Consider the following 25,434-nt stretch of genomic DNA (forward strand, 5'->3'; position numbering starts at 1 on the left):
TTGTAAGGATGTGTGGAAGTCAGGTAGTGTGATTCCTTCAGTTTCATTTTTCTTTTTCTATATATCATTGGCTATTCAGGGGCTCTTTCCTTTCCAAATAAATTTCATAACTAGTTTTTCTAGTTCATTAAATAATGCTGTGCTGATTTTTATTGGGATTGCATAGAATCTGTAGATCAGTTTTGGTAGGATAGACATCTTAATAATATTTAGTCTTCCTATCCATAAACAGGGAATATGCTTCCATTTATTTAGGTCTTCTTTTATTTCCTTGAAAAGTTTTGTGTAGTTTTCTATGTATAAGTCTTTTACATCTTTGGTTAAATTTATTTCTACATATGCATTTTTAAAATTTATTATTGTAAATGGTATTTGTTTCCTGATTTCCTCCTCAGTTTGCTCATCATTGGTGTATGGAAATGCTACTGATATACCCTGTGACCTTACTGAACTCATTTATAAGTTCTAGAAACTCTGTTGTAGACTTCTCAGAGTTTTCTATGTATAGGATCATGTCATCTGCAAATAGTGATATTTGACTTCTTCCTTTCTTATTTTTATCCCTTTATATCTGTGTCTTGCCTCTGTTTGAGCAAGTACTTTTAACACAATGTTAAATAGAAGGGGTGATAGTGGAAATCTTTGTCTTGTTCCTGATCTTAGAGGGAAAGATTTTAGGATTTCAACATTCTAAATGATGTTAGCTGTGGGTTTTTCATATACACTCTTTATCATGCTCAGAAGGTTTCCTTCTATTCCTATCTTTTAGAGTTTTTATCAAGGAAAGGTGCTGTAGTTTGTCAAATGCTTTTTCTGCATCTATAGATATGATCATGTAATTTTATTCCTTCATTCTATTTAGGTGGTGTATTACATTAATTGATTTTTTTATGTTGAACCTTCCTTGCATACCAGAAATGAAACCCACTTGATTGTGGTGTATAATTTTTTTAATGTGTTATGGAACAATATTAGCAAGTATTTTTTGAGGATTTTTGCATTTAGGTTCATAAGAGAGATTGGTTTGTAATTTTACTTTCTTGTGATGTTTTTGTTTGGCTTTAGTATTAATGTAATGTTGGCATCAAAAAATGAATTAGTCAATGTTCCTTCTATTTTTATGTTTCTGAAGAGTTTAAACAAAATTGGTGGTATTTCTTTCTGGAATGTTTGATAGAATTCACCTGTGAAGACTTCTGGCCCAGGGTTCTTCTTAGGAGGTTTTTAATGACTGATTATATCTCTTTAATTGTGATTAGTTTGCTGATATCATTGATTTCTTCTTTTGTCAATGTAGGCTGCTTACGTGTTACTAGGGATTTGTCCATTTCCTCTAAATCGTCTTTCTTTTTTGGAATATAGTTTTTCAGACTATCCTTTTATGATAGCCTTTATTTCAGTGGGATCAGTGGTGATATCACCCTCCTCATTTCTTATATTTCTTATTTTGTGTATTTGCATCTTCTCTCTTTTTTTCTTTGTAAGTCTGGCTAGGGTTTGTCAATTTTATTATCTTCTCAAAGAACCAGCACTTTGTTTTTGTTAATTTTTTTGAGTGCTTTCCTATTTTCTATTCCATTTAGTTCTGCTCTTATCTTTGTCATTTCTTTCTTCTTACTTTTGGGTTAGTTTGTTTATTTTTCTAATAATTCCTCCAAATGTTCAGTTAGTTCTTCAATTTTAGCTCTTTCTTTTATTTGATGTATGAATTTATGGCTATGAATCTCCCTCTCAGTATAGCTTTCCAGCATCCTATAAGTTTTGATACATTGTGTCATCATTTTCATTAGTTTCAGGGTAGTTATTTATTTCTGCTGAGATGTCCTCCTTGACCCACAGTTTTTATAATAGTGTGTTGTTTAACTTCCATATCTTGGTGCAAAATCTGGACCTTTGGCCCTTGCAGATTTCCAGCTTCACTCCACTGTGGTCAGATAAATTATATTATATGATCTTGATCTTTCTTTATTCATTGAGACTTTCTTTGTGGCCTAGCACGTGGTCTATCTTGAAGAATGATCCATGTGTGCTTGAGAAAATTGTATATACTGCTGTATTTGGGTGTAATCTTCTGTATATGTTTATTAGGTCCAGATCCTCTAATATATTGTTCAGAGTCTCTGTTTCTTTATTGATTGTCTTTTGAGATGTTCTGTCCAATGGTGATAGTGGTGTGTTAAATTCCCCCACTATAATTGTAAAAACATCTCTTCCTTCACTTCATTCCTCCAGGGTTTGCCTCACGTGTTGGAGGCACCCTTGTTAGGGGCATAAATGTTTGATTGTTCTTTCTTCTTGAAAAATAATCCCTTTTACTAATATGTAGGGTCCATCTTTGTCTCTCATAGTAATTTTGCATTTAAAGTCTATTTTGCCTGATATTAATATAGCTACACCTGCCATTTTTTGGCTATTGGTGGCCTGTAAGATTGTTTTCAAGCCATTCACTTTCAATCTCCTTGAATCCAAGGGTCTAAGATGAGTTTCTTGCAGACAACATATGGATGTGTCATATTTCCTTGTCCAATCTTCCAATCTGTGTCTCTTAACAGAGGAGTTTAATCCTTTGACATTTAGTGCTATTACTTTCAAGAAATTACTTATATTAGCCATATTTTATTTGGATTTGTGTTTGTCTTATGTTGTTTGTTTGTTTTTTCTCTTTTTTTACTTTTAATTGTTCTTACACTCTCCTTCAAGTTTGTCTCTGTTTTTTTTTTCTTTCTTTCTTCCTGCAGAATTCCCTTTAGTATTTCTTTAAAGACAGGTTTCTTGTTGGCATACTCACTTAGTTTCTGTTGATCTGTGAATACTTTGAACTCTCCATCATTTTTGAATGCTAGCTTTGCTGGATAGAGTATTCGTGGTTCGAAATTCTTTTCTTTTAGTGCCTCTCCTATGTCATATCACTGCTCTCTTGCCTCCATGTTTTCAGATGAGAGATCAGCACTTAATCTTAGGGAGGCTCCCTTGTATATGATGGCTCACTTTTCTCTTGCTGCTTTTAGTACTTCCTCTTTGTCTTGTGCATTGGATAATTTGACAAGTATATATCGTGGGGTAGGCTTGTTAGAATTTATGTTGTTTGGGTTGTGTTGTGTTTCCTGGACATTTACATGCATCTCCCTTAATAGATTTGGGAAGTTTTCAGCCATTATTTCCTCCAATACCCCATCTGTCCCCTTTCCCTTTTCTTTCCCTTCTGAGATGCCTATAATGCATATACTTGTGCATTTTGCATTGTCATTCCTGTCTCTAAGTTTCTGCTGGATTTTTTCTTTTTATTGTTTAATTCAACTATCAGTTTTATTTCACATGTACTGTCTTCCACATCACTATTCTTTCCTCTCCCTCTTCAAATGTGATGTTATATGCTGAGATTGTATTTTTGATTTCTTGGATTTTGCTATTGATCCCCATCACATCCATGATCTTTTTGTACATGATCACAATATCTTCTGTATGCTCTCCAAGTGTTTTCTTATTATGCTTAATCTCTTCCTTCACTTCATTGAATTGGTGCATGATGAATGTTTTGAGAGCTTTAATTACTTGTTCAATGTTCCACTTCTCTTTCTGGTTTTCAGTTAGTACATTGGATTGAACCATGTTTTCCTGATTACTGGTATTGTCTGTGTGTTTTTGTTGCTGCCTTATTATCATTTTATCTTGTTGGGTTTATTCTGCTGATTATCTTCTACATCTAGTCTTAGGGTTGAATTAGTTGTTTTTGCTTACCCATTAAGTCTTCTTTTTTCCACTTTTTTTCAAATTTTCTCTTTCTTTTTTTGTTTGCTAAGTTCTGTTGAAGGAAAATATTAGGTTCAGGGAAAGCAAAAGGGGTAAGAAAAGAAAAATATAATAGTATTGTTGGTAATGAATGTTAGCAGAAAAACCATATGAGATCTAGGAGAATGAATATTGAACTCATGTAAGCTGTGTGTAGTTATGACTATAAAAAAGTGGAGTACCTTTAATGAGATAGTAAACTGAATATGGGGAGGAAATAATATGAATTAAAATGTCTGTGTGGTCAGGAGAGAGGGAAAAAGAAAAGAAAGCACAATAATTTAAAGAGTGAATAAACAATAGAAAACAGATTAGAGATATTAGAGATAAAAATTCAGAAATATTGGGGGCTAAACAGAGATGAGGTGGAATGTAAGAGAAACAATAAATAATGGAGGAGAGAATGATATAAAAGAAAGTATTTCGTGTTGGTAGCCAAAAAAGAGAAAATTGAGGATGAGGAAGCACAGCAAATAAGAAATGTTGCCTGCAGCACTAATATAAAAAAAGAAAAGAAAAGAGAGAGAAGAAAAAAAGCAGAGCAAGAAAAAGAGAAGGGAGAAATAAAAGGAAGGGGCACTGTGTGTGTGTGTGTGGGAGGGGAATAAAGAGGAAGGAAAAACAAGAAAACAAACCAACATAAAAGATCAGACAAAACCTCAGGAAAAGAATTCTTTGTATTTAAACAAACTTCTTAGGAATCTGACCTTCCCCCTTTCTCCCTTATTTACGTTCCTCTTACCCAAGGCAGCAGGAAGGCTGTGTAAGGGCTCCTGTAGGAAATTCAAATGAGTCCTGGTGAACCAATTAACCTGAGAAAATGACATATCTTAATTTCTTGAGAGAGCACCCACTCCTTGCCATGAACCCTAAATATGTTGTTGGAAGCCTGCAAAGCCCATCCTACTGTGTCTCTTGCTTAGGTGTGCTACAAGGGGGCTAGTTAATTTTCTGACTCCTCCTTCTCCCAGACCAAGTTTCTTATCCCAGAGCATTTAGATAAACTGGGCTCTCTCACCAGATTCACCTCTCCTCTCTTCCTAGACTCTCCCCAAGTCAGCTGACATGCTCCTCCAAACTCACAAATGCAGATGTGGGGACCAGAAATTTGAACCTGCACTCTTTTGACCCCTCTGCACCTCCCACATAAACTTTTTCTCTCCCGTAGTTAGTCTGAGACCAGAGGGGTAGGGTAATACTGGATTTCTGAGAGTGCTGGGCTCAGGAAACAGAGGCCAAGGAGAATGTGGACTCATGGTATATAGGTCTGGGAAATGTGGGCCACAGGGGCTCAGGGCACATAGGCTTGGAGTTCATGCTTTTGGGGAGCATGGGACTTGGAAAATCTGCCCAAAAACTAGAAGTTCTTAGTGAATGCTGTGGCTCTTTGACCTAGGGAGAAGGGATTTACCTACCCATGGCTTGTGAGATCAGTGTTATAAACCCATATTTCTGCCTTGAGAAAGCTCCAATTTTGCTACAGTCTGTCCAGATCAATGTCCAGACACCTCCCATCCTGCAAGTTCATGAAATAGCCTTCTCTGGCAGGACTCCATCACCACACAACTAGTATTTTGTAAGAGAGATGACGATGGTGTACTTACTCAGATGTCATCTTAACCCGCCTCTTAAGCTCTTATTTAGGGAACATATGAGACCCAAGTGAAACTAATACAAAGATATTATCTAAGTTTCCCCTGTCTCAAAAACATCCCCTTCTAGGGCCATTATAGACTCTTGGGATTGAATAAACTGTTTAGAAATCTGTCCTTCCCCCTTTCTCCCTTTCTTACTTCCCTCTCTCCCAGGGCAGCAGGAAACCCATATGAGAGCTCCCCTCCAAAATTCAAATGGGACCCTGATGGATCAAATCACCACTGAAAATAATGACTCCCTGTCTCCTTGAGGGAGAGAACCCACACCTATCTCAGGACCCTAAATATGCTCTTGGAAGCCTACAAATCACTTCCTACTGTCCCTCTCCCTTATGTGTGTTGCAAAGGATTAGTTAATTGCCTGTCTCCATGTTTTCTTAGATGTAACCACAGAATTTAGGTAATTAGTACTGCCTCAGCAGATTTTCATATCCCCTCTTCCTGGTTTCTCATCAAGCCAACTTGTAGGCTCCTCAAAGCTCAAAAAGGGGGGTCCAGACAACTGAACCCACACTCATAGGACCCCTATCCACCCTTCACCAGAAGCCTCCCACTCTTGTAGTTGATCACTTCCAGCTGTGTCTGTTGAGATTTGGGGAAAGCTGTGGCTTCTTGCCCTGTGGAGGGGCAGAAATCCATGGTTTTACCTTCAGCTATCATTCTTCTTGATGTGATCTCTCCAGATCAATGTCCAGCAGCTTCTTGCTTTATGGGTTCCCAAAACAGTCCACACAGGCACGATTTTGTCCCCACTTAGTCATTTTTTTGTAGGAGAAATGATATGGGGGCTTTAATTCTGATACCACCTTGTCCCGCCTCTAGCATCCACAATTGAGTCTTCATAGTATGGTATGAAGGGTACATGGCCTTTAGCAGCCTTTTCTCCCTCTTTTTGACATGTGTTCCTGTCTTCCAGAATATGGGGAACTAGAAGTTATGATGCTCATTAAACAATACTAACGGCATGAACCTTCTACCTGATAACAGGAAGGGAGCATATTTGTGGAGTCAACAATTTCAGTGGACTCTTCTTAATTATACAGTGTTCCTGATAGTAAAAGAAGTGTCACCTTTCTTAGCTGGCCTGCTTTTCAGTGTTTTCTATAGTTCTCATTATTGGAAGACATAATTCTAGCTTCTTCAATAAGTTCAATATGCATACTTACAAAGTTTTTTTCTAAAAATTATTTTTTAAAATATTTTTGATTATTTTTATTTTAAAAGAAACTTTTGATTACATAAACATTACATAAAATATATAGGGGCTTCCCATATGCCCCATGCCCTCATCCACCCACATTTTATCACATTAACAACATGTTTCACTACTGTTGTATATTTGTTACAATTGATGAACACACATTGAAACATTGGTACTAACCATGAAATCTAATTTAGATTATAGTTTATATTCTGTCTCAAACACTTGTATAGTTTATGACAAAATGGATAATGGCTTACTTCCATCATTGCAATATCATGAAGTAGAAGGCCCATGTCTCCAAATGTCTCCATTTTATTCCAATTCTCCCCTCTCCTGCCCCTCAGAACCACTGGTGATCACTGCCTTTATATCAATGATAAAAGTTCTTCCATTCCTAAATCATAAGTTTAGTCTCTAAGAGAATAATAATGTCTAATTATTATAATGAACAATGGATTAAGTAAAAAATTTTTTCAAAGCTTTCATTTAGAAAGAGATTTCTTTTTTAACATAAGCCTTTAATGTAAACTATTTCATACAAGAACTGATTGCAAAAGAACAGTTTTGCAGTGTAGCAATCTGGAAATTGGTACATCAAATTTTTGGGAGTGAGACTACTATTTCCATGAGATAAATGTACACAATTGTGTATGTATAGCTTGGATAAAATGATTCAAAATATATTTTTTGCAGTAATATCTAAAGACAGTGCTGAAGGAATATTTTGGCAAACTGACAGTTTTATGTGATAAGTGATTTTACTAAGAATCATAAGTCAAGTAATGGGGAATAAGGTGGGCTCTTACTTGAACTAGAGAGAATTCCAGAAAGTAATCAAAAGCTGAGGATTTTTAATTCTCAGTTTATGGTATAATCAAAACAGACATTTTATAAGACCACACGACTGAAATATCTTTCCCTGAAAAATGCAATTCTGATGTGTGTATGACTAACATCAGAGTCTGAACCTGTACATTAATAAATTACAATTGAAAATGAATTCATAGCTTTCCCAAAGAAACTGAAGTGAATACAAGTACATAAGCAATTATTAATATTTCCAAAAATGACCATTGGCTCAGAGAAATCACTAATTCCAAACTTGTCTGCAATTTGTAGTGATGTGACAAAAATCAGTTGATGAATGAAGCATTGTCCTTAGTACCCCTCAGAAAGAAAAGTTTGTCTACATAAAAATCTGAAATTATGTGCTAATATTTGTGTTTAATAGTACAACAAGTTATAGTAGGAAATAGGGAAAGCACACATATTGCTTTTTATGATCTGCAAATGTTTACTATTATTGTAGGAAGTGCTGAAAGAAATTTCCAGATAATACCATTAACTATGAAAATAACTTTTAAAAGGCAACCTTATGTCACTGAAAGAATGACAGAAATAACTGAGACCATTATTGTTTGAAGAATCAGAGATTGTGTTGTAGATTACAACCTCACTTAACTTATGATTTGGAATGTCCCGGAGAAAGGTCCATACTGGAGATGGAATTGGGATTCTTTTAAAACAGTCAGATGATGTCTCCAGTACAGGATGTGACCCCTTTCAGGAATCAATGAATAAAAGCCTTGGTACCTAGTACAAAACATTTACTAGGAGAGCTTATTTTTCATTAAAACCATAAAACACAAGAAGTTTCTTTCATTTGGCAGTGACTGCAATACACCTTCATGCCTCCAGCAACTACTATAATTTTAAATGTACAGAATAACCTGCTTGAAATATTTTACTGCTGAAAATCCAGGCAGCAGTTTCTAACTTCAATATTGATTCCAGTGAATTCAATGAGAGAACACATGAAGTAAAATAATACAAAAGAAACAGGGAACCTTGATATATAAAAATTAAAGAAGTAGAATTATTTTATTAGGCAAATAACAGATTACTTCTCTATACACTTAAAAAGTACCTAAGTTAAGGACTCCTAGTGTTTGACCTCTGTTAATCATGACCACTTTTGTAAACTTGAGACAAAGTATCCTTTTATAGAGGGAATGTTTCTCATCTTTTTTAAGGCCTGCTTTATGTCCTTGTTTCTAAGACTATAGATAAAGGGGTTCAACATGGGAGTAACCACAGTGTACATCACTGAGGCTATTGCAATTGCCCTTGAGTTTTTAGTAGCAGCAGAACTAAGATACACTCCAAGACCTGTACCATAAAACAAGGTCACTACTGAGAGGTGAGACCCACAAGGTGAAAAAGCTGTAAACTTGCCCTCAGCTGTTGAAATTCTCAAAATGGAGGATACAATCTTAGAGTAAGATAAAAGAATCCCAATGAGTGGAAGAGCACCCGTAAGTCCAGCATCAAAATACAGCACTAGTTCGTTTAAGAAGGTGTCAGAACAAGCCAGTTTGACTACCTGATTAAGTTCACAGAAAAAGTGGGGAATTTCCAACTCTGTACAAAAAGACAATTGCAAAACCATTAAACCATGTAAAACAGAGTTCAAAACACTCAATAACCAGGATGCCAGCAGCAGATGGACACATCGTCGGGGGTTCATGATGACCGTGTAGTGCAGGGGGTGACAGATGGCCACGAAGCAGTCATAGGCCATTGCAGTCAAGAAGCAGTTATCTAATTGTGCAAAAAGTATGAAAAAATACAACTGGCTGAGACAGTTTTCAAAAGTTATGATTTTGCTGCCTTTTTGGATATTCAGCAGCATCTTTGGTACTGTGGTAGAGGTGAAACAGATATCTGTAAAGGACAGGTTGGAAAGGAAGAAATACATAGGTTTGTGGAGCTGGGAGTCCAATATGATGACCAGAATGATGAGTAGGTTTCCAATGAGGATGACTAGGTACATGGATAGGAACAGCCCAAAGAGGAGGGACAGCACATCTGTTTCTTCTGAGAGTCCCAGGAGGATAAATTCTAAAACATATGTTTGGTTATCTGTTTCCATGTAAATGATGAATTTCCTGGAATAGATATCAGAGTAATGCAATTTTTGCCACAAGCAGTGATCAGAAAAATATAGTAAATTGTATGATTTGTATTGTACATACATTAAGTTATTATTTTTATAGACTTTATATAGATCTACTACCCTTATCTGAAAATGTCATGGTAAATATAGGTTTCTGCTTCTCATGATACTCTTAGTGACTAGAAAACCTTGTCCATAATAGAAAATACTTTGACAAGCAATATTTTCCATGATAAATTCTCTCAGAATTTATTTTAAATGTCAAACATTATGACCAGTCTTATTGTACGTGGTGACTAAATAGTAAAGAATAACAAACTATAGGAACCATATTACCTGGTTATGACACTCACTATAGAAACACAATAATTTTTAAAAATCCAGTTGAAGAAGTGGACAAATGAACCAACACAAAGCGGTCTGTTGCTGTTTCAGAGGACAAGGATAATTTGATGTAGAAAGTGTGTTTTTTTCAAGAAGTGCTGAGGGAACAATAGGATGCACTCATGCCAAAAAATAAAGAACTTTGGCACTGATTTTATTCATTTCACAAAAATTAAATCAAAATGAATCATATCAGTTTAAAGTAAAATACATTGTAAAAGTGCTAGACTAAATCTTGAAGAGAATCTAGGGGGCTGTAGTATGGTAATGAGAATTAGATATAACAACAAAAGCATGATCCATGAGATATTAAAATTTATAAGTAAGTTTTAATTCAAATGTAAAATTTCTGCTCTGTGAAAGACAGCGATAAAGGGTTGTAAAGGAAATTCACATATTTGGAAAAACATTTTTAAAACATCTCTGATAAATGATTTGTATTCAAATGGACAAATTGCTATTTACATCACAAAGTAAGAAAGCACATGCTGAACTAAAAAAATAGGCAAAAGATCTGAACAGAACCCTAACATATGAAGATATAATACTCCCAAAGAATCCTAATGTAAGAAGATATACTCTTCCCAAATAAGCATACAAAAAGAAATTCAAACTCACTGGCACCTAGGTATTATTATCAAATACCAGCTAGCAATGAATCTGGAAAAAGACCTTGGCCAAAAGTGGGAAATATTAAATACAGATGAGTTTTTATGACTAAGAGATGTCAAAGTGTATTTGGAGGTCATTCCAGAATTTAGACTTTTGAAGAGACATGCAGACACTATAAACAGTACAGAGAATGCCACGAATTTCACATTTTGTCAGTGAGACTTACTTTGGAATTTATGTTCCTCACTGTTAAAGAGTTAGACTCATCTATAAATTCCCAACACGTGGCTCTTCTGTACATTTTATTTGCAGAAGAGGCAAGTGTTCATACTATACTTGTTAAATATATGTACCAGAGTCTTAAATCTTTGGGCTGTTAATGTGCCAGTTGAGCCCTGAATCTAAGTAGAGTTTTAACACCTACTCTCCAGTTCACTGGAACTACCAAGGACAACTAACAAGGAGATAATAATGGACAATGTCGATCCCAAGGAACTAAAGTGTCTGCAATTGCAAGCAAGATAGTTACATGCACCTGAGCAATGGGATCTGAAACCCCTCTCAATTAGAAAGAGTGTGGGTTTCACCACCACAAAATCCTCAAAATCAAGGAATGAACAATGAATAAAGTAGAAATTATTTTCCTAATATAGACATTATTATTCTAACAATGGAAGCAGCTTTATCATTGATATAAAAGTGATGGCCACAAGAGATTCTTAGTGAAGGGAGAGGGAAGAATAGGTGTAACATGGGGGCATTTTCAGAATGCTGGGAATATCCTGTGTGACATTGCATGGACATCTACAAGTCATTATATATTTTGTCATTGCCTAAAATTGTGCAGGACAGACTGTTAACTATAATATAATATAATCTACAGCTGATTTTTAGTAACAATGCTTCAATATGTGTTCATCAATGGTAGCAAATGTACCACACTAATGAAAGATGCTGTTACTATGGGAAAGAGTGGAAGGAAAGGGGTGGTGCATATGGAAACCCCTATGTTTTATGTAACATTTATGTAAACTAAACCTACTTTAAAGATTTAAAAATTTAAACACATAAATGAATAAATAAATAGTAAATAAACATCTTTAAAAAGTTAAACATCATTTGTCATTAGGGAATTGAAAAATTAAAACCACAATGATATATCCTCACATGCATATTGGAAGAGATAAAAACCTAAACACTGAGAATACCAATTGCTGTTGAGTATGTGGAGCAGTTATCTCCCATTCATTACTAGTGAGAATGCAAAATGTTTCTGCCAGAAGATTTTTCAGCAGATTCTTGTAAAACTAAGCATTGTCTTACCATACAATCCAGCAACTGTGCCTTTAGGTATATATGTGGGTGATATAAAAGCTGGAGTTCACACAAAAGCCTACACATGAATGTTTACAAGAGCTGTACTAGTATTCTCCAAATCTGAAGCCAAACTTGATGTTGGTCAAACACCACACCAGGGAACAAAGAGAATCTACAAGTGCAGGGAGGAGAATCCAATCCACCAGCCATGTGGGATTTGAGCCCCCTCACAAATTAGAGTGCAGTAGACATCACCATCCCAGGGTCCACAGGATGGAGGAAAAATATGGATTAGAGTGGACTTGCTGATATTTTACTATAGAATTATTGCCAATCTAGTAATGGAAGAAACTATCATTGATACGGAAACAGTGGCCATGGGAGTTGCTGAGGGCAGGGAGAGGGAAGAAGAGGTGAGTTATGGTGGCATTTTTGAGACTCGGAGTTCTCCTGAAAGATATCTCATGGACAAATGCAGGACATTATATATCCTGCCAAAACCCACTGAATGAACTGGGTGAGTGTAAACTGCAATGTAAACTATAATCCATGTGGGGTAGCAATGCTCCAAAATGTACTCATCAAATGCAAAGAATGTGCCACATTGATGAAAGAAATGGTTCCTGTGGGATGAATTTGGAGTGTGTGGGGTGGAGTTGTATGGAAACTTCTTATATTTTTAAATATAGCATTTTGTGTCATCTATGTATATTTAAACAAAAAAGATAATAATAAAAATCATAAATGTCTGTGAGGTGGCCCCCAGACATTTTATCAACTCTTAAGTTAATTTCCAATTCAGTCCATTATCTGATAATATTTCCACAATAAAAATATCGCCTGGGGGAAAAATAAAATGATATTCAATAGATCAATTGGTAAACTCGCTGTGCTGTATCTGTAAAATGGAACATTATGGAGACAAAAGAAATGTCACATTCTGTCAAAAAAGATATGGATAAATCTTAAATAATTATTTCTAAGTAACAGAAACTGGTTTAAAAATGCTGTGTATGTTGATATCAAACATACCACCTTTTGGATTTGGCAAAATAATGAGATTATGGAATATTCAGTAGTTCCTAGAGGACTGAGGAGAAGGAGAATTTAATAGGTGATGCACAGGGGAATATTTAGAGCAATGAATCTATTCTGTGTAATACTGTAATTGTAGATACATGATACTATGCATTTGTTAAAACCCTTTTAACTTGAAAACATAATGCGTGAACATTATGAATGCAAGTAAAAAATGTTTTACAAGGCCAAGGGAATCCCAGATAGAATAAAAGTGTTGTAAATCTAACTAATATATCACAAATGTATAAGTTACCTTGACAAGAGGGGCTGAGAACAAAGGTGCTGAAAAAGTAATATTGGATATTAATGGGGACTAAAATGAAGTCACAGAAACTGTGGATAATAATTGTACTCTAGTTAATAAAGTAGTGTTCTACCATGTGGGGATTAAGGATTTTAATACTTCTAATCATGTAGACTGGAATCAAGAAATCCATAGGTAGATGAAAGATGAGGGAATATTTTTCTCACTGTGAAGTGGAGATTACAGATAAGCAAGGTGAGGAGGCTAGAAATTTCTGTGTCATAGGCATTTAGAGTTAGACACAAAATAAGAAATCATGTGAAGTTGAGTATAGATAGTGATGACTCTATGTAGAATTTTTCAGACATTAATATGTGCAAGCTTAGTATACACACATATATTTCTTTATACTCTAGAGAGAGGGCCCAGAGGCCACAGTAGCAGGAGCACAGATAGTGCCCAGATCTTGGAATTTCACACTTTTCTCCAATAAATGTCTTCTTGGAGAAATTGCTCACTCTAGGAAAGAAATACACAAGAACCACTTGGCACATCTCATATCATAGAGTAAATAGTCATTAAAATATACCCTTCAGTGATGGGGTTATAATAAAGAGAAATATTGTTCAGCTGAAAGATTTCCCATGGTCAAAAGTGGAATTAATTGAACAACAATAAAAGTATTGTATCACACCCCATGTTAAGAAATAAATGTCATGAATCCATCCTGAAATAACTAAATTATTGATTAGATAAATAAGAAGAGGCAAATCTCTCATGCAGAATAAAAAAAAAAAAGATTTAGATATTGTTCTCTCAAGCCCATGGAACTAAATCCCACTCCTAAAAACCTCCTCATGACTCTTTCCAAAGATGATGTAAGGAAATGAGAATTGAAGAAATTTATACTGGAAAACCTCAACACAGTATTGATCAAGATCAACATGAACAGTGATAAATCCCGTTGATAGTATGCTTCCTGAATAGGATGCATTGAAGATGACACTTTATCCCTTGTATCTTCTTCCAAAAATGTGTAAACTAAGTCTAATTATCATAAAATTCTAATTGGGGGGACTTTGCAATATACCATAATTTCCCCCCTCAAAAGTATCCAGGTTATCAAAAACAAGGAGAGTCTGAGAAGCTGTTAGTCACAAAGGGACTAACAAGTTATGACAAATAAATGTAAGGTGTTATTCTGGATGGGTTAAGAACAGGGGAAAGGGGTGAGAGGTTGTTGGAAACTATCTCTAATATCATTGCAATTTTTCTATAAATCTAACACTGTTATAATGTATTAAGTTTACTATGAGTGAAATGCAAAATGCTAGGAACATCAATGCCAAGATTCAATTCGGATACAATTACATGCCTTGTACAAGAACATCACATTGCTTTAAGTCTCATTCTTCATCCCTCAAAGCAGAATTGTGAAACCGATTTCATAAAGTATTTGAAAGAATTAAATAATTAATATAAAATATCTGATATTTTTCCTGGAATTAACAGACAGTATTTTATACATTATAATTCAACCATACACAGATTCAGTCTCCACAACTCCTTCCTCATGTTCACGGTGTTATTTCGATCCCTCATCATCAATGGGGGGTTTTGACAACAGCAATACTCATATTAGCCCAGAGTGAGCTTTCCTCAGGGCAAGTCTTTTCATGATCTTCACCTTATAAAAACCAGCAGTGACTACCCAAACATAAATATCTATCTTGTGGACAAAGCACGAGGCTTCTGGTTATCTGGCTACTGCCAGGCTGGCCAAGCTCATTTTCCCCTTTACAAGTCCCTGCCCGTCATTCTTCATCAGCTATTAAGAACTATTTTTAAAACCTCACCACAGCTTATGGTTTTATTGATTGTATATTTATGCCGCTGTCATCTCTTCTTGGTGCACATCTATCACATTCACCTCCTTAAATTACTCTAAATCCTTCTTCAAGACTCAATAAAATTAAAATCTCCCTTGTGACACCTTCACTCAACTCCACAGAATGAGTCTGTAATTTTTGATCCACTTCATCAGGATTCCAGAGTTACCTCAGGTTATTGGACACACTCATTTCTATGTCTATTACCCAATTTGGATGCAATCTCCTTAATATGAAGAACAGAGTCTTATCCTGTCTCTTTATTTCCAAAATAATATTTACAGTTCATCTTGAAGAAATTGATGACTAAACATTTGATGGATGACTAAAAGAAAAAATGAATGAATGTGGTTAAACCAATACTTTCAACAATTATAGAGAAATAAGGAAAAATGCTGCTGAGAGTGGGTTTACCCAAGAGGGAGATGTCAGATGAGACAGATGGGAAAAAATAATATATTTTAATGTATCTGCTATCTATTTCCACTCAGGCTTATTAATAAGGCAAGATTTGAATTTTGAGTTTTCTCAATTTTCATAGCCTGTTGATGTCTTTATAGTTTCTACCAATAAAAGGGTTCCTTGGAGCCAAAACACATTCCCCCAATACCTCTGAAGTTTCTATAACTCACCCTAAAATTATCAAGGCAGGGTTTAATTTCACCAACACAGATTCTTCCTTGAACTATGGATGAAGTTGGAAGCTCTGCTCCCAAGAAGAAAAGGGAGATGGAATCAGTAAAGTGGTCTCTAGGAGACAAATTGTGTTTTCTCTTCATGAGAGATTAGTAAAGTAGATTTGACGTAGTGAAGAGGAAGCAATTAAGGATTGTTTTTGAGCAATTAGGGATTCCATTCCCATGAGATGCAGCAATGACTGTGGCCACTTTCTCCACATCAATGCTACAATTTCTTCCATTACTTTTCACAATAATTCTATAGTAGGATACCAGTAAGAACACTCTAATCCATATTTGATTCCTCCATCCTTTAGACCCTGGGATGGTGATGTACATACCACCTCAGTATCAGGAGGGGGCTTAAGTCCCACATGGTTGATGGATGCAATTCTCCTGTTTGGAATTGTAGGCATTCTTGTTTCCCTGATGTGGTGGTTGACCAAATTCAACTCCATGTTAGCTGATCTGGGTAAGTCTGACAAACCAGATTGTAGGAGTTGCAAGTCTGCTGAGCTTCAGGGCCCAGCTGGCACATAGCCAATCCAGAGAATCAAGTCTCTTGTGTATAGGCCAACCACAGCATCAACCACAGTTTCAGTAAAAGTGACAGAAGAGGCATATGTAGAAAGATCACATCTGAGTCCAACTCCTTCATATTCAAAAATACAAATTCCAAAGTATGGCCCACTGACAAGGCACTGAACTCCAGAGCCATCTGCCATGACCATAGAACCTGTGTGTCTCCATAGCCCTCAGAAACACCAGTTGTATCTACTTTGGCTGTCTCTGGGATCCTGCTGAGTTGTGCTTAAGCATAACCTCTTTAATGACCTTACAACTCATTTTTGAAGACTTTCAGCCATATAATCTCCTTTGTCTTTACCATATTTCCTTATATTCAAAGCATTTTTCTAGGTGAATGACCAGTTAGTGATTGGTAGCAATCGCTTATTGCCAGTGAGGCTCATCCCTGGGAATCATTTCCAATGCTGGGGGAAAGGTAATGCATTTACATGTTCACTTTGGCTTAAACACTGACTACATTTGAGGCACATGGAGGTGCTCAGGAGGTAACTCTTTGGCACCCACTTCTCTAGGCCTAGTTTAAATTTCAGGCACACAGGCTCATAAGCATAGTCATCAGTATCAAGGAATTTTGTTTGGATGATAATTCTTCACTGGTCTTTGCCCTTGCACTTAAAGGATTGTGTCTGTGCCATTGGGAAATGTGACGTAGTGCCCCTGCTTAGGAACTCAGCATTCCTTCAGTTGTTGTAACTGTAGCTACTATGAAAATACCCAATTAATATTCAAATATTGTTATATACTGTATATATATGCCCTGGGGAACTTTCTCCCCCCTGCCATATTTGAACCCCTTTGTGGTCCAAAACTTCTTCAAAAATGAAACCTAATATATTGCCAAATTTAATTAGTAGCAAAACAAAATAGTAATGACAGGTTTAAAGATTAGAAATAGAATATATACTAATTTAGATAAACTAAAATGAAGTAAATCACAAATTCAGTACTAAAAATGAAAAATATGATACAACTTTTTTTTTTTTTTTTGCCCTTTATCAATGTAATAGCTGTCACTCTGTAAGTGCAGTGGCAAGGTAATCCCCTTCATTCCATCCTCAGTGTCCACATACCTCTTTATGCTAATTTTTAATTTTGCCCTCAAAAAAGGTTTAGATCACAATAAAGTCACACATACAGTATAAGTGCCTCCTATATATCCAACACCAAGCCCCTTTCTCCCTTCCCCAGTTTTAATCCCTCCACATGTTCTTGTTATATTTGCTGTGGATGATGTACAGATATTGAAACAGAGCTTCAAAACATATATCCATTCTTATTTACACCACGGTCTACATTCCAGACTGTAAAATTTTCTAAATTTTTATTTACATTCTGGTTTTCATAATGGTTTACATTTTAGTCGATAGACAATTATACATTTTGATGAAATTTAAAGTGTCCTATATCCATCATTTTATGATTTTTTGGGGAACACTTCCATTTCCCCCCAATTACTCTCTTTCCATCTATTCTATTCCTCTTTCCCTGCTCCCCCAAGGTCCACAGTGACGACCAAGCTTCACTGCTTGAAAAATCAGATTCCAAGATACTTGCAACAACAGTTCTCCAAAGAACAAATACAAATGACTAAAAGGCACATGAAAAATGCTCAGCAATAAGGAAATTTTAAATCAAAACTACAATGAGATACCATCTTACTCCCATGAGACTGTGACTGTTAAAAAAAACAGAAGACTACAAGTACTGGAGTGGATGTGGAGGAAAGGGAACAATCATTCTTTTCTTGTGGGAATGATAAAGGATCCAGCCATTCTGGAGGAGAACTTGGCAGTTTCTCAACAAGTAAATATAGATTTGCCATATGACCCAGCAATTGTACTACTTGGTAATTATGCAGGAAAACTGAAAACAAGGACACAAACAGATATATGCACACCAATGTTTATAGAGGCATTATTCACTGTTGTTAAAAGTTGGAATCAACCCAAATACCCATCAAAAGATGAATGCATAAACAAAATGTGCTACATACATGCAATGTTATGCTAGTAAACCATAAGAAGGAATACAATAAAAACACATGGGATAACATGGATGAATCTTGAGGAAATTATGTTGAATAAAGCAAGCCAGGCGTTGGAGGACAAACACTACATGACCTCTCTGATATGAAATAAGCAAACCAAGCTGTCTCAGAGAGCTAGGGACTGGATAAAAGAGTTACAGGAAATTGCAAAGCAGAGAGAGAGGTTTGGAGCTGATGGCTACATGGGTGAAATCTATGATAAAGTGGAGGTAAGTGGTACATGGAAGGGATAGGACAGGGGCATAGGGACACAATTGGGTTGTGCTTTGCAGGCTTGAGTTGGGTTAGGTTAGGGAGGATGGTTCAGATGGCCCAAGGAAGTGGGGGAGGTTGGGGGAACAGATGAAATTTTTTGGTATTTATAAAGGGTATTTATTTGGGGTAGGAGGTTACAGATACCAGGCCATAAAGTATAGCTTCCTACCCTCACCAAAGTCTATTTTCACGTGTTGGAGCTAGATGACTGCTCATGTCTGTGAGGGCTCAGGTTCTGGGTTCTTCCCTTCCAGTGTCTACTTTTGCTCTGGTTTCAAAGTTCCTTTCCTCAAGGAACTTTGCTTCTCTTTCCTCTTTGTGTTTACTTCCTACGGTTCCAGCTTAAGACTTCAGGTTCAAACTCCAACATCAAAATTCCAAATTCAAGATCCTTCAGCTCTGTCCTTTACCATGTCTTTATCTGTGTGTCTCCTCCCACCAAGGGATGGGACTCAATACCCTACTGGCACAAGTAAACCTCTGAATCCAGTATAACCTAATATGCTCAGAGGAAAAGATCTATTTACAAACATAATCCAATATTGCTTTTTGGAATTCAACAATAATAGCAAACTGCTACACTTCACCCTCTGAATTCCAGAAAGGCATTACTGTATTCAAAAAACCTTAAATCTGTTACAATGCAAGTAATAAGTAACATCACAATCACTTAAAGAAATACAGTTTGTCTTGGGAAAATGTTTATCTGCTATAGACCTCTGAAATTACAAAGAAATTTTTCTGCTTCCAATACAAAAATGGATAGAAAAAGGATAAACATCTTCATTAAATAAAGGGAAATTGGGAGGGAAACATGAGTCACAGTTTCTCTGCTGTTCATTTGACTTGCAGGGCATTCTCTATTCGATTTCAAAGTCTGAGAGTCATTGTTAAGGTGATGATTTCTTCTCCTTTGTGCCTTATGGGAATCCACCCTTTCCACAGGCTTGCTCAATGGCCAGTTTCTTAGTTCCACTCTCAACAAATATCTGAGTGTTGACCAAACTCAAGACCTTACCCTACAAGTGTGTTTGGGTGATTGATACACCTTACCCAATATTTGGGTTAGAGTCTTAACCCTCCTTTTTGCCAAAGGTTTCAGTGACATGAAGACAACATTCCCCATAACCATTGGCATAAAGTCTCAAACCCCTCAGAGCAATGACTTTACCCCCTGGCCTTCCCTAACCTTTGGGGGATATATCCACCCTTCTCATGCCTATGGGGTGCTGATCTTAACTGCTCTCATCCATGGGGAATATGAGTCACATTCTCTGTACCCTGAAGCAGCAAATCTTTCCTAGGACATTGGGCAGGAACATCCACCCTCTTCAATGGCTTGGTCAAACTCACCTTCTCTGTAAACATGGATAGGGTTCTTTTCTTGGCCCGGGGTTATGTCCTAATTCCAGATCTCAGCTTCCAGGATTTTCCTTTTCAAGTTGTTTCCCCTTCAATCTCTCCTTTCCATGTCCCTTTTATTCCAGAATGACAGAGGTTTTGTTCATACAAGTCTCTCAAAAAGTCTGTTGGTTTTATGTGCAGGAAGCAGGGGTCCAAGCAATCAGGCAGTAAGACTACTCAAGTATGTTCAACATAACAGGAACTTCAATCCTGATTTACAAGTTCCAAGTTTAGTTGCATTTTCCAGTGTGGCCCTTTCATTTGGGAGTTTGATTGCCAGAGGCTTAGAATTTACAGAATTTGTTGCCTTTGTGCCCCATAGTTCATTCCTCAGCATATCTCTTTATAGCATTTTGCTATAACTTGCAAGCAGAACACAAGTTGCATTTTCTGGGTTTACTTTGGAAATTTCTTCAGCTAAATGCCAAGCTCAGCATTTTCAAATTCTGTTTTCCTTAAAACAGGAGTTAATATTGGTAATTTCTCTGCAACTTTAAAACTCAGATTTCCTTTTCTCCTGTTTCCAGTAATAGTTTCATCATTTACTTCTAAGAGATCATAAAAAGTTTCTTTAGTATACATATTGTTATCAACAGTTTCTTTAAAGCATTGTAGATCTTTTCTTCCAAGTATCTCATAATTCCTCCAAAAAAATACCCCTTACCCTTTACATAACCATTCATAGAATTTGTTAATTGAAAAAGCAGTTCCCCACTCCTTGATACCAAATTCTTTATTAGTCCACCAAAGGGGTGCTGATGCAAAATTTTTTTAAAAAATTGGTTAGTTTTTATAAAAGGTGTTATTTGGGTTAGGTTCTTACAGTTTCCAGGCCATAAAGTATATATTTCCTTCACAAAGGAAAATAAAGTATATATTTCCTTTCACAAAGGAAAGTATATATTTCCTTTCACAAAGGAAAGCATATATTTCCTTCACAAAAGTCTCTTTTCACATGTTGGAGCAAGATGCTGCCAATGTTTGTGAGGGTTCAGTCTTCCATGGTTCCTCCCTTCCAGGGACTTGCTTCTCTCTCAGTTAATGTTTCCTTTCCTACCAGGCTTTTTTTCTCTTTCCTCTGTGTGCTTACTTCCCAGGGTCCCAGCTTAAGACTTCAGCATCAAACTCCAACCTCAAAACTCCAACATAAAAAACCTCAACTCTGTCCTTTGTGATGTCTTTTATCTCTGAGTTCCCACACAAAGAGGTGTGGGGATTTCACACTCTACTGGCACAAGATATTTTCTTGATTATTTAATCAAGTAAACCTCTGAATCCAATATAATCTAATGTGCCCAGAGGAAAAGATCAGTTTACAAACATAATCCAATATTTCTTTTTGGAATTCATCAATAATATCAAACTTCTACAGCATACTTGTGCCAATTTTGTACACTGTGACTACTTTGGATGTCCAGAGTCATCTCTTATCCCTGTGGACACCTGCCTCCCAGGCGGTCACCTCACTTAATGTGTGGGCTCTAGTAATGCCAGGTTTCCCATACTGATTTCCCTGTTTCTGATTCTGTAGAAAGATTCTGGAAAAACTAAAATATCTTATTTCCCTGATATTTCTGCTCTGAAGTTGGTCCTCATGAATGGAGCCACCCACTCTCAACAGAATTTCCTCTTGTCTCACTGTTTCTCTTAACTCCCCCATAGTTAACAATATCTTTTCAAATCACCCAGACATTTGGTTTCTTAGTCATTCAACAAATATTTATTCACAGTACTGTATGGTAAAACCTAAACTATTCTCTGGGAATGTAAAGGAGACAAAAGTATGGGGCTTCCTCACAAATATTCAGTTTCAAAAAGCCAAGAGATAAACACTCACAAACTCCCAAGGAGCCTGCCCCACATGCACCCTGAGCTAGATGCCCCCTGTACAATAACCTAAACCAGTAACCTTTCCTTATTATATTGTCAGTAAAATTTCTCAACATTATTGTTTCAACCATGTATCCCCCAATTCCCCATGGTTACTTGTTCAACACCTAACCCCGCCCAATTCCTCTGACCCATTATATTTCATCAGTGGGTGGAGACTCATACAAGGAACAGGAAGGTATTGTAGCCCCATCATGGGGAGGACCCATGAAAGTTCTCAAATAGAAAGGATGGTGTCTCAAGAGAGCATGGTTGGCTCCCAATGTGGTAGGACAGACCAGCGTGTCAAGCTTTCTCCCTGTTGCAAGTATTTATGAATCTTGTCTTACAAGCAGAGAAGCTTGGTTATCACTCTGGTCACTGAGAGGAGGGGGAGAGAGAGATAGAATAGGTAGAAGGGAGTGTCATTGGGGAACAATGGAATGTTCTGCCTGATAATGCAATGATGGACACAGGTCATGTTAAATTTCAACAAAAATTTATAAAAGTGTAAACCATAATGTAAACTACTGACCATGGTTGGTTAGAGTGTTTAAATATTTGTATATCAGTTGTAGCAAATGTAATTAATATCCACGTGAAAAAACATCCTTGGGGAAGGGGGAAAAGGGAAAATGGTGATGATGTTGGGTATTCAGGAGTTACCGATATTCTTTTTTTCTCTCTCTCTCTCTCTCTCTTTTTTCAAATTCTATTCAATTTATTCAGTTTTTAAAAACATATTACATTCAAAAAATATGATGGCCCCATTCGCCCCCACTGCCGCCACCCCACCACTCCCCCCACAATAACACTCTCCCCCATCATCATGTCACATCCATTGCGTCTGCTGAGTACATCTCTGGGCATCGCTGCACCCCATGTCCCGTGTTCCACACCATAGCACACACTTTCCCATATTCCATCTAGTGGGCCCTGGGAGGACATACAACATCCAGCAATTGTCCCTGGGGTACCACACAGGACAACTCCAAGTCCCGAAAATGCCTCCACATCTCTTCTCTTCCTCCCATTCCCCACACCCAGCAGCCACCATGGCCTCTTTTTCCACACATTTGCCACATTTTCTCGATTATTAACCATAATAGTTCATGAATAGAATATCATTAAGTCCACTCTGATCCTTACTGTATTCCTCCTTCCTCTGGACCTTGGCTTGGTTGTGTCCATTCCACATCGATGTCAAGAGGGGGTTTAGATTCCACATGGATATTGGATGCAATCCTCCTGCTTTCAGTTTGTAGGCACTCTAGGCTCCATGGTGTGGTGGTTGACATTCTTCAATTCCATGTTAGCTGAGTGGAGTAAGTCCAATAAATCAGAGTGTAGGAGCTGAAGTCTGTTGAGGTCAGGGCCTGGCTATCATATTGTCAGTCCAGAGATTCAAATCCCCTAGATATATCTTAAGCCCTAGCACCAACTACAATTCCAGTAAAGTAGCATGAAAGGCTTGTGAAAAAAGATACCATCTGAGTCCAGCTCCATGACGCAGAAACACCAACTACAAAGAAGGGCCAACTGGCATGGCAGTGAACCCCATCTGCCATGACCATAGAACCTGTGGGTCTATTTAGTCCTCAAAAGGACCAATAACTGGGGTTGTATATACTTTATCTGTCTCTGAGACTCTGCTCAGGTGTGCATAAGGGCAATCCTTCTGACAACCTCCAGACTCTTTTTTAGAAACTCATAGCCATATGAACTCATTTGTCTTTTCCATTTCCCCCTTACTTTAGGTCAAACAGCATTTTTAACTCCTGTTATTATATATAGACAGGGATATTCTTCTGGTCCGCACTGGACCTTTAATTTAAGGTCATTTTCTATTTACATCATCAGCTGGTACTTTGTAGTGATCCCTCGGTGCCAGGGAGGCTCATCCCCAGGTGTCATGTCCCATGCTGGGGGGAAGGCATTGCATTTATATGCTGAGTTTGGCTTTGAGACTGGCCACATTTGAATAAAACAGAGGCTGTCAGGAGGGAACTCTTAGGCACAGTGCTGTTCTTGGCCTTGTTCTTATTTCAGGTGTATAGGCTCACAAGCATAGTCATTAGTATCAGGGGCTAACTGTTGGACCCTCATTCCTTCCTGGTCCTTACCGTTGCACCTGGGGGACTGCCTCTGCTCCCCTAGGGACCACAACAGAGCCCCCACCCAGCCAGGAACACAGTACCCCACAGCTGTTTTTTTAATTGTTTCCACTATGAGTATATCCAAACATTTCCATGCACCCTGGACACATGCCCTATATAACTCGCTGTCAACCATATATCGCCTGTCAATAACATTCCATACCAGTATTCCTCTGCTGCCATTGTTGAACCACTCTGTGATCCAAAACTTCCTGAAAAGTGAAGCCCAATATAATGTCAGGTTCCCTTACTAGTAAAATGGAATATTGCGATGAGTTTAAATCTTAGATATAGAATACATATTGCTTTGGAAAAAATTCTACATCCTATCTTTTTCTTTTCTTTTTTCCTAATTATTGAGCTTCTCTTCACAAGAGCCTTAGATCACAGTAATTCATATATACAATATACAGTACTCCCACACATCCACCATAAAACCTTTTCCCTTCCACAGCGATAATCTTTTAACTTATTCATATGATATTTCCTGAAACTGATGTATAGACTCCAAGACAATAGCTTTCAAACAAGGTGACATCTGTGTTTACATTGTGGTCCATACTTTAGGATATACAGTTTTCTAAAAATTTTAGTTATCCTATGTTTTACATCATGGTTTACATTATTAGTCTGTCGTCCCCTATATGTTTTTGGTGTAATATTACATGTTTTATATCCATCCTTGTGTACTCTCTTTAAACTCCTCTCTTGCCCCCACATTTACCTTGGTTCCATCCATTCAACATCCATTTTCCCCTCCCCTTGGGACCCACAGCAACAGCCAATCTCCATTTCCCAAGGAGCCATGTCCAGAGATACTTGCAACAGTGTTCAGGGCCTGACTTGCTCAACTGCCCTAATGCCCTGGGAGCCACCCTTTCTCACAAGAGATACAGTTCCCTCTATTTGATGGCATTAGTCCTCCCCAGCATGTGGGTCCACCACCACTCTCACTACTTGCGTCTCTACCCAATGGTACAACCCACCCTGGCCAAATGAACATTCAGAAATTCCCCAGGAGTCCGTCCCGCATCAGAACATCCCCTCCGAGCATTCTAAACAGGTAACCCTCTTAATTATATTTTGATTTGCTTTTCTCTGCATTTTACTCTCAACCAACACCTGACAATCTCCTATGTTCATATGTTGCCCTCCCTCCCTCCAATTTTTGGGGACATATTACTCATCTGCCCATCCCCAGCCCCCCTCAAACCCACAAAGCCCCACCCAAAGGAAACCCCTTGCCGCCATTTTATCTCTTCTTTGTGCTCGTACTTACCGCCAGCTCATCATAGATTCTACCCCTGC

The 25,434-nt window shown here is 37.3% G+C and overlaps 1 protein-coding gene across 1 annotated transcript in view; it reads right to left on the reverse strand.

Moving 5' to 3' along the window:
- Nucleotides 1–8,611: 8,611 nt before the first annotated feature.
- The window catches only part of LOC139437901 (olfactory receptor 7A17-like), a 35,907-nt gene continuing 19,084 nt past the window's right edge, over nucleotides 8,612–25,434 (reverse strand). The window contains exons 2-3 of the mRNA XM_071212796.1: nucleotides 11,220–11,232; nucleotides 8,612–9,596 (exon numbers count right to left, since the gene is read on the reverse strand). Of these exons, the coding sequence (XP_071068897.1) occupies nucleotides 8,612–9,596; nucleotides 11,220–11,232 (998 nt within the window). The remainder of the gene's footprint in view (nucleotides 9,597–11,219; nucleotides 11,233–25,434) is intronic.

This window comes from Dasypus novemcinctus, chromosome 30 (assembly GCF_030445035.2).
Source record: "Dasypus novemcinctus isolate mDasNov1 chromosome 30, mDasNov1.1.hap2, whole genome shotgun sequence".
NCBI lineage: Eukaryota > Metazoa > Chordata > Mammalia > Cingulata > Dasypodidae > Dasypus > Dasypus novemcinctus.